The 10529-nt window shown below is 47.2% G+C and overlaps 1 protein-coding gene across 1 annotated transcript; it reads left to right on the top strand.

The window, feature by feature from the left end:
• Window positions 1-1478: 1478 nt before the first annotated feature.
• ccdc92 (coiled-coil domain containing 92) lies at window positions 1479-10529 on the top strand (the record flags this gene model as incomplete). Its single annotated transcript, XM_084439981.1, has 3 exons — window positions 1479-1614; window positions 6656-6697; window positions 9334-10529. The coding sequence occupies 3 exons, from the start codon at window positions 1479-1481 to the stop codon at window positions 10137-10139; spliced, it is 984 nt and encodes a 327-aa protein (XP_084296107.1). The 3' UTR covers window positions 10140-10529.

Raw genomic sequence — 10529 nt, forward strand, 5'->3', positions numbered from 1 at the left:
TCTATTATAGATCAACTGTGTGTCTTTTATGACATCACTAGCTGTGTGTGCGGTTTACTGGGCGGGGCGCGTCCTACAGCCCACACACACTGGAATAGTTTTCCCTAAATCTGACTAGTCAGGAGGGTACCCCGTGGGTGAGACCGTGCTGTGAGAGACACTGCCTGGGGAGCAATCGGAGGTGATAGCTACGCGAATGTATTATTCATGTTAGTGAGCAGATGATGTAAGAGTCTCTCTCTCTCTCTCTCTCTGCATTCAGAAGGGGTGAAATCAATGTGCTCTCAGCCTAGCGGTGTTGTCTGGGAGAGAGGGTGGAGACAATGGGGGCTGCTGCCCCGGCTGAGTGATGGTCTCCCTCCGGAGGCAAGGGCGTCCAAGGAGGGAGGAGGGGGGGGGGGGGCGGGGGGGCGGGGCGGGGGTGGGGGGGGGGGCTGGCTGGAGACTGGCTGCCTCGTGCCGCACCCTGTATCGCTGTGACGTCCGTCCGCCCGCCGCGCTCTGAGGATTTGTGAAAACATCGGCTACTCTTTGCTCTCCGGCCCTTCTGCGCTCCGGCGCTGATACGGAGAGAATGTTTTTGTAGGCTAGTTATGATTTTTTTTCGAGTACCTGTTGAGAATTACTTCATTCAACGTTTTTGTTCAGGATTTTGGATGTTTGATGATTGCTTGTCTATCAGGTAGGACACCCTCCATGTACAGTAATGCTCTGTTGTTAGGGCGGGGGGGGGGGGGGGGGGTGCTTAGGCACAACCTTTTGTTATTTGAAGTTCCGATGCTGTAAAGCCAAATGGAGACTGCTGTTGAAAGTGATGAGTTATTCCCCTTGAGACGTGTAGGGCTAGACTGCTCACTCTCTGATGATAAAATCAATATCAACATCAGCGTTTGTTCGCCAATTACAGTAGGAAACCAAGCTATGGCCCAATAGGCGTTGAAAGTGAATAGTGAATGAAAGTTATAGGACAGTAAACACCGCCTGGGCTTGTAACATTTCTCAGAGGAAACATCCTAATTAGTTCGCTATCGTACACTTCTCCTCTGAGATTGTACCATGTAACAAAGGGCCTACAGTGTGGATGGATTTGATGGTGTTGTCTAGTAGAGACTGCTCAGACAGAGTATTGTGTATTATGTTGTATCAGAGTATCAGTATTATGTCGGCCATTGTCACCAGGGCCCAGGAGAGAGAGCAGGAGCTAGCTAGATGTCTTGCTGAAAGAGACAGCATCATTCATTCATTCATTCATTCATTCATTCATTCATTCATTCATTCATTCATAACCTTTATTTAGTTTCTGGGGAATACAATCGAGGGGCAGGCCTTCATTTTCAATGTAGCCGAGATTACAAAACAAGCATCAACAATCACCAAAGAGCTGAACCCAAACGGACGGCTCCGGTTCACGTTCTCTCTCTCTGTGGTCTGTGTGCGCCAGGTCTCTGGGGCTGCCGTGTGTCTGAGTAGAGTCGGCCATGGCGTCCGCCAACGTTACCCTGGAGAACCAGCTGCACAGCGCCCAGAAGAACCTGCTCTTCCTCCAGCAGGACCACGCCGACACGCTGAGGGGCCTGCATGCCGAGATACGACGGCTTCAGCAGCACTGCACTGGTACGGTACACACACACACACACACACACACACACACACACACGATCAGCCTTCCGCCTGCTGTAGGACCATCCTGCTGTCACTCAGTCAGCTGTACACTGTACAGTCGCCCACATTCAAATGACACACAGCACATCAGAAACACTTCCGTATTCATCCATAACAGAACTACACTCAGCAGGGCTGCAACAGATACTGTAAATACTACTACTTATAATAATATTTTTTATTTCTATAGCACCTTTCAACACACTTACAGTTACAAAGTGCTTTACAGAAGAAGATAAAATAGTACACAGTCATGATGAAGAATGTAAACATAAACAGCATGAATAAAACAGAACATCAGACCTGATAAACAAAGTGTAGGCTATAAGAAAACAAGTGAAATAAGAGGGATAGAGACTTGACAACAGATTTACTAGAAGTATGTTTGACAAGTGATTTAAAAGCAGGCAGTGAATTTGCTGACCTAATAACTAATATATAAGTTGCTCAGGTAGGGATTTCCACAGCTGTGGGTCTCTAATGGAAAACGCCCGGTTACCTTAGTATAGTACAGTAGGCTATAGGCTGGATCACCAGCAGAAGCATGAACTAAACCACCTGTGAACCATAAAAACCCTGATTCACACAGGAAACCTACTGTACAGCAGCTATCACACATTCTGTCATTGTGCTTTGGCCCTGATTTCACCCTTAGGCCTGATTCATAGTCGACGTAAACAACGCAAGCTCCAACATGACTCGAGAGCTTGCGTTCTGTGTTTTGTTTTGTGGAAACGCAAGGAATTGCACTATTGCTTGTGTCAAGTGACAAATTTCGGCATGACACACGCAAGGACGCAACGAGATCTTGCGTGGCCTTGCGAAGCTTGCGTTGTTTGCGCTTATGTAGTTTGCGTCGACTATGAATCCGGCCTTACCCTGGGTAATGAGGAAGAAAACTCTTCACTCTTTGTGGCTTCAGCTCAGGTATAAAACAGCCTTTATTATTTTCGTTCTCATTTTCCTGGATTCTGTTGTCGTGTAAACAGACAACATCGCGAAGGCGATCTCGTTTTGATAACGATGAAGGACGTCCGGCTATTGTACAGTTAAATTATAACACAACATCGTTGTAAAGCCCAGAATGTGATTGTACCTGTAGGATTCAATGTGATTGCTTAGTCGAAATAGGCTGCTCTTGCCCGACCAAGATTCTATATAGATCTAGCCCATTAGTCGAGCAATAAAGCTTGTTAGACAAAAAATAGGCTACAGGTTATATATAACATTAATAAAATAGACTACGAGTCTATTTTCTATCTTCCTAATTATATGATTTGTGTCAAGACTGATGACTGATTTGTTTCCATAAATAGCTGTGGGAGTGTATTTTGAGCTGGGTGCTGCAGATAAAAGTCTGAAGTCCAGCCCTATCTTTAAAATGCATGGTGCACAGTGTAAAAAGTAGGCCTATCTTTATTTCATTTTGTTAGGATATTCAATTCGATTTGATTATGTTCTGCTATTCTAATCTGTTTTATCTATGTTATTCCTTTATGTATTATAATAGTCAAAACGCGATCTCACAGCAGTAGCATTATATAATTTAGACTAAGTGCCGTCTCCAAACACTAGACTTTGAAAAATGACCCCCTCTCACATCAAGACGGGGAGTTTTTAGTCACAGTCTGTACGATCATGCATTTGCATTAAGACATTTGCATTAAAACATTTTTACAGACATTTTACCAGAAGTTCAAGAGAATGAGATTGATTTAAGACTCGGATTGCCATCTCGAACGGGGAGCGTGATCAGACTCTAGCAAAACTCATGATTTTATTCAGACATTGGAAAGTGCATTTATTTAAATCATTTGGAAGGATGGACTAAATGAGAGGTTATTATGGGATATGATCCAGGGTGCACCAAGTGGAAGCACAGGGTCTAGCAGGCCTACATTAAAATAAATAATAATTAAAGCTGCTTCGCAGCGATGAGGCGGGGCCAGGCAATTTCCGACAAGTTTAGGAGCAATAAGCGAGAGAATAGGACAACAAGAAAGTTGACATTCCAATGTTCATTTTGTACATTCGTATCGTAAAACATTTGTAAAACATTTTGATGCGTTGTAAGCTCGATTTTGATAATTCAACAATGGTCAATGAGTTTGTGAATTACAGTCTGAAGATCCAGTGTAGCAAGTTTGGTGTTAATTGATTGAAAAATGTTGGATGAGATATGTTTATTAATTTTTACAGGTTTTGTTTGCTTTTCTTCATAATTGAACATTAACTTCAGCAGCTGTGTACTCAGTCAGTTGCCAATCAATCGATTTAGTCATTGTAATCCTCGGCGGGGGTGGGGTAGGGTTGCCAACAGCGATGTCTCAGATTCGTGGAGCTTGCGTTGGACTGTGGGTAACGTAGTTTTCTCTGTATGAAGTGTTGGTTTCAGAGGACAGAATTAAACATATTTTAAAAAATTCAATTTTTGAGATAAAATTCCGAAAGAAATCATACTACATCTTGGATATGTGGCTAATGTTGTCACTTTTTATGAGGATGATCAGACATTGATTTGGCGAGAATTAATAGGAACTATATACAGAACTGTTAACAGTAAAACTTTTTGATGTGCTGTGGGCTCAATTTTTCATATTTCAAAAATCTGTGAGGATCGTTTGGTAAGGACAGTCTGAAGATACAGTAGATCAATTTTGGTGTCAATTGAACTAAAAATGTGGGAGGAGATAGGTTTGATAGGTTTAACAGTTTATGAAGAAATCAGAGTGATGGACTTCAAAATTCCTGCAAGGTCAAAGCGTATGAAAGTTTTGTCTCACTTGGGCCTACATTCACGTGGTGGTTTTACAGTGATAGCACCTATGGCTGATTTGTTATGATTTTTTAAAGTTTTAAACTTTAGCCTGTTGCTGTAGCGCCACCTTCAGGTTTATTGACCTACAATGCAGGTTGAGGACTTTGGGTATAGTACTGGAGCTATGTGCAAATTTTGGTGATTTTTTGTCCACGGGAAGTTAGACTTCAGTGGAAGATGGAGAATAATAATAATAATCAGAATTCCTGCAAGGTCAGAGTGTATGAAAGTTTTGTCTCACTTGGGACTACATTCGCGTGGTGGTTTTACAGTGATGGCACCTATGGCTGATTTGTTATGATTTTTTAAAGTTTTAAACTTTAGACTGTTGCTGTAGCGCCACCTTCAGCTTTATTTACCTACAATGCAGGTTGAGGACTTTGGGTATAGTACTGGAGCTATGTGCACATTTTGGTGATTTTTTCACCACAGGAAGTTAGACTTCAGTGGAAGATGGAGAATAATAATAATAAGTAAAACATTTTGATGCATTGTAAGCTCAATTTTGATAATTCAATAATCTGGTCAATGAGTTTGTGAATGACAGTTTGAAGATCCAGTGTAGCAACTTTAGTGTTAATTGATTGAAAAATGTGGGTTACAGGTTTTGTTAGCTTTTTTTTCATAATTGAACATTAACTTCAGCAGCTGTGTACTCAGTCAGTTGCCAATCAATCGATTTAGTCATTGTAATCCTCGGCGGGGGTGGGGTAGGGTTGCCAACAGCGATGTCTCAGATTCGTGGAGCTTGCGTTGGATTGTGGGTAACGTAGTTTTCTCTGTATGAAGTGTTGGTTTCAGAGGACAGAATTAAACATATTTTAAAAAATTCAATTTTTGAGATAGAATTCTGAAAAAAATCATACTACATCTTGAATATGTGGCCAATGTTGTCACTTTTTATGAGGATGATCAGACATTGATTTGGCGAGAATTAATAGGAACTGTATACAGAACTGTTAACAGTAAAACTTTTTGAAGTGCTGTAGGCTCTATTTTTCATATTTCAAAAATCTGTGAGGATCGTTTGGTAAGGACAGTCTGAAGATACAGTAGATCGATTTTGGTGTCAATTGAACAAAAAATGTGGGAGGAGATAGGTTTGATAGGTTTTACAGTTTATGAAGAAATCAGAGTGATGGACTTCAAAATTCCTGCAAGGTCAAAGCGTATGAAAGTTTTGTCTCACTTGGGACTACATTCACGTGGTGGTTTTACAGTGATAGCACCTATGGCTGATTTGTTATGATTTTTTTAAAGTTTTAAACTTTAGACTGTTGCTGTAGCGCCACCTTCAGGTTTATTGACCTACAATGCAGGTTGAGGACTTTGGGTATAGGACTGGAGCTTTGTGCAAATTTTGGTGATTTTTTGTCCACGGGAAGTTAGACTTCAGTGGAAGATGGAGAATAATAATAATTATAATAATAATAATAATAATATAGGCAAATACAATAGGGTTCCGGCAGCTACGCTGCCTGGCCCCTAATAATAATACAATAATAATAATAATAATAATAATAATAATACAACTAATGCTGGATAACAAATTAGGCCTACTAGTTAATTGCTAACTAAGGAACTAAGGAATACACCCTAATTTGGAAATGTAGGCCTGAGAACAGACAGGCAGCCCTAAATAAATGCATTTGAAACAAATTATTTTCATAGATGCTTGTCAGGGTGTGTTTACAACAGGCACGCGCATGCTCAGTGTTGCGAATGTTGCAATATCGTTTCCATGTAACCCTGATAACTTCTGGAAACGCTGACGAAACGTTCCGTGTAACTCGGAGGTCATTTTTGATGTGTTGTCATTCTCGTTCTCCGAACGTGGCCGTGTAACCCAGGCGTCAAATGTTGTGGGACTCCGGCTAATCCTGGTGGAGAGTCAGAAACTGGCTGGCTAACCGTCTGACCGGGCTGATCCCCCCCTCCCAGCCCCCGTCGGAGGGGGAGGTTGTCACACCCCTCCCTCCCAGCCCCCGTCGGAGGGGGAGGTTGTCACACCCCTCCCTCCCAGCCCCCGTCGGAGGGGGAGGTTGTCACACCCCTCCCTCCCAGCCCCCGTCGGAGGGGGAGGTTGTCACACCCCTCCCTCCCAGCCCCCGTCGGAGGGGGAGGTTGTCACACCCTGATCTCACGCTGACATGTGATCCTCTGCTCTCTTCTCAGACCTGACATACGAGCTGACAGTGAGGAGCTCTGATCCATCAGGTGAGCTCTTCTACAGCCCCTCCTCCCTTCCATGAGCACACACACACACACACACACACACACACACACACACACACACACACACACAGCACACGCACGCACACACACACACACAGCACGCACATGCACGCACGCACGCACACACACACACACACACACACACACACACACACACACACACACACACACACAGCACACACACACACACACACGCACACACACACACACACACAGCACACACTCACACAGCACACACACACACACAGCACACACACATACACAGCACACGTACGCACACACACGCACGCACACACACACACACACACAGCACACGTATGCAGGAACACACACACAGACACACAGATAAACAGACAGACACACACATACAGCACACGTACGTATGCACACACACAGACACACAGATAGACAGACACACACACACACACACACACAGTACACGTTCGCAATCACACACACACGCACGCACACACACACACACACACACACACACACACACACACACACACACACACACACACACACACACACACACAGCAGAGGTATCAGGATCTGGACTCACTAGCCTGGCCTTGCTCCATTAATACTGTATTACTATGAGAGAAATTCCATTGAGACTCCATCATGTACGCTATTTAACGACGCCTTTACGGTGTGATTCAGTTGGTTAGAGGATATGATGTCATGCGCAGTTGGTTCTCTGATTGTGCTGCTGATGAATAGCGTCATCTCTGGAGGGAAATCTGCATTCCAGCCAACACCCTTCGTACACCAAGACAACAGTTCGGCCCCTTTTGATTTAATACTGCGACACTGCGTCTATCCTGCCGCAAAATCCTCTCCCGGATACCTATATACAGTAAGCTCTTAGTATAGATTATACGCAGCAATAGCTGTTACGTATAGTCAGTTTTAGCTGGCTTCCTCCGATGGTAGGAGACCAGTGAAAGTGGCAACGAGCGAGGAGGCCGAGCCCTAAGAGCAGCCAGGCTATAAATAAGAGAGGAGCAGAACAGAGGCCTCTGTCTCTGAGGGCCCCGTCCTGGAAGAGAGCAGGAGGCCCCGGCCGTATCCCTGGTAACGGCGCTCCCACCCCGGAAGCGGCGGCGGGACCCCCTGACGTTCAGGCGCCTGTCCTCTCCTCAGATCACAGCTCCTCCCCCAGCTCTCAGCCCCTCCCCCAGCTCACAGCTCCTCCCCCAGCTCACAGCTCCTCCCCCAGCTCTCAGCTCCTCCCCCAGCTCACAGCTTCTCCCCCAGCTCACAGCTTCTCCCCCAGCTCACAGCTCCTCCCCCAGCTCTCAGCTCCTCCCCCAGCTCACAGCTCCTCCCCCAGCTCACAGCCCCTCCCCCAGCTCACAGCTCCTCCCCCAGCTCACACCCCCTCCCCCAGCTCACAGCCCCTCCCCCAGCTCACAGCTCCTTGGTGTGTGTGTGTGTGTGTGTGTGTGTGTGTGTGTGTGTGTGCGCGTGCATGCGTGTGTGCGTGTGTGCGTGTGTGCGTGTGTGCGTGTGAATGGGTGAATGAGTTCATTGTAAAGCCCTTTGGATAAAAGTGCTATATAAGTGCAGTCCATTACCAGTCAAGTTTAAAATGTGCATTGCTTAGTTGAATCAGTCAATAGTGGTATTATATAAATCAAAAAGCTTTAGCATGTTTAGTATAAGGTTTGTAGCGCTCAGTATTATTTCCATAAGAAAATAGACGTTGCTGAGCTCTGACCTCTGACCTCAGGGTTATAATATTGATTTCCTTTGTCTATGTACGACTATTATAGTCGCTACTGGATGGGAAATCAGCATCCCAGATGTATACAGTAGGGATCGTAGCACCTTAAGGGGCTGTTTTGGCTCAACGGCCCGAGCTGAGCAGTCCCACTCTATGGACACTGATTGCGAGAGACAGAATCAGGTTGGTGCGGAACCGACACACAGATCGCAGCGCAGGAAATGAGATCACGCGTCGTCGCGGCGGCGCTAATGCACAGTCCGGTTCCACCAGAGAGACTTACCGGCGCTCGGAGAACGTCTCTTGTCTAGGAGACGGGGCGCTGCTCTCTCTCAGCCTAGTAAGAGAGCTCAGCTCAGTAGTGAACTGCCTGTAGGTTTCTCTAATGCTATAATGTTATTATGTTATAAGTCTCAGTTGTTATTTGTGTGAACTCGTCAACACTGTAAATGAGGGAAACCTTATTCAACCTGTTTTACGAGTATAAATAAAGGTTTGAAATGAAATGAAATAATGTTTATATCAAGATGCGGCCTGAAGGAGAGATATACGCGAGATATACGGAGAGATATCGTGGCTGTGATGGAGGCCGGTTGGGCGTGGCGGGGCGATGATGAAGGCTAGCGGTGATGATGAAGGTCAGGGGAGAGCTGTGCCCTCGCCATCGACCAGAGGAGAGCTGTAATACGAACCAGGAGCTCAGTACCTCCCTGACGATGGGTCTCTACGGACCCCCAGACTCTCTCTCTCTCTCTCTCTCTCTCTCTCTCCGCCTCTCCCCCCCCTCTCACAGACACCAGCTGACCACGGCCGGCGGCGACACTAGGCGTAATGGAGTGTGTGTGTGTGTGTGTGTGTGTGTGTGTGTGTGTGTGTGTTGCGTGCGCAGACACCAGCGAGGCGCGATGCAGGGAGCTCCACCAGCGGTGCGAGGAGCTGGAGGCGCAGCTGAAGGTGAAGGAGGAGGAGAACGCGGCGCTCCTGAGGGACCTGGAGCAGAAGAACGCCATGATCTCCGTCCTGGAGAACACCATCAAGGATCGGGAGAAGAAGTACCTGGAGGAGCTGAAGATGAAGAGCCACAAGCTGGCGGCGCTGTCGGGCGAGCTGGAGCAGAGGGCCAGCACCATCGCCTACCTCACCTCGCAGCTGCACGCCACCAAGAAGAAGCTGCTGGCGGGGAGCTCGTCGGACGGCAGCCCCAACGTGAGCCCGGTGAGCTCGTACAAGCCGGCCCCGCCCCCCGCCAAGGACCGGCAGCCCGAGACGCCGCGGCGGCGGATGAAGAAGAGCCTCTCGCAGCCGCTGCACCCGGAGCTGACCGAGCTGTACCGCCTCGGCGCCGACGGAAGGCGGTTGGTCCTGCGGGAGGCGGTGGACGCCATGCCCGACCCCACCCCGTTCCTGATGGCGGCGAGGGACACGCCCGACCCGCACGTGCCGCGGGAGAGGCATGCCGTCATCCCGCCCATCGCCGCCGCCGGCGAACGATCGCCCGCGGCATCGGGCGCCTCGCCCCGTCACAGCCCCGCGAGGCAGCACCGGGCGCACGTGGGCGTGGCACACCGCATCGCGCACGGCGGACCGGCCCCGCCCCCGGCCCCGCCCCCGGCGGCGATGGAGACGCTGGCCGTCGACCAGGTCAACGGGGGAAAGGTGGTCAGGAAGCGCTCAGGGACGGACAGAACAGTTTAACGGCTCACACACACACACACGCACACACACACACACACACACACACACACACGCACACACACGCACACACACACACGCACACACACACCTCGAGAACCGAGAGGAGGAGCATCACCTACTGTATAACCCAGCTGCTTTTTATGCAACACGACAACGAACAAAAGAAGTAAAATGAAAAACAAAAAAAGAGAAATCCACTTTGTTTATTGTCCTTCTTAAATACTTTTTCCACACGTTGAAAAGGACTACTATGAGCATGCCAAACGTTTTGTTTTCAAACCCATGTGACTTGTTGATGTTATTTTATTTGGTTTCTCACCTCACTGTGTTACATGGTGCACGAAAGACTCAGCCAAACACCTGCATTAATACGTGCTTAATCTGGTGATT

This window comes from Borostomias antarcticus, assembly GCF_949987555.1.
Source record: "Borostomias antarcticus genome assembly, chromosome: 6".
Classification (NCBI taxonomy): Eukaryota; Metazoa; Chordata; class Actinopteri; order Stomiiformes; family Stomiidae; genus Borostomias; species Borostomias antarcticus.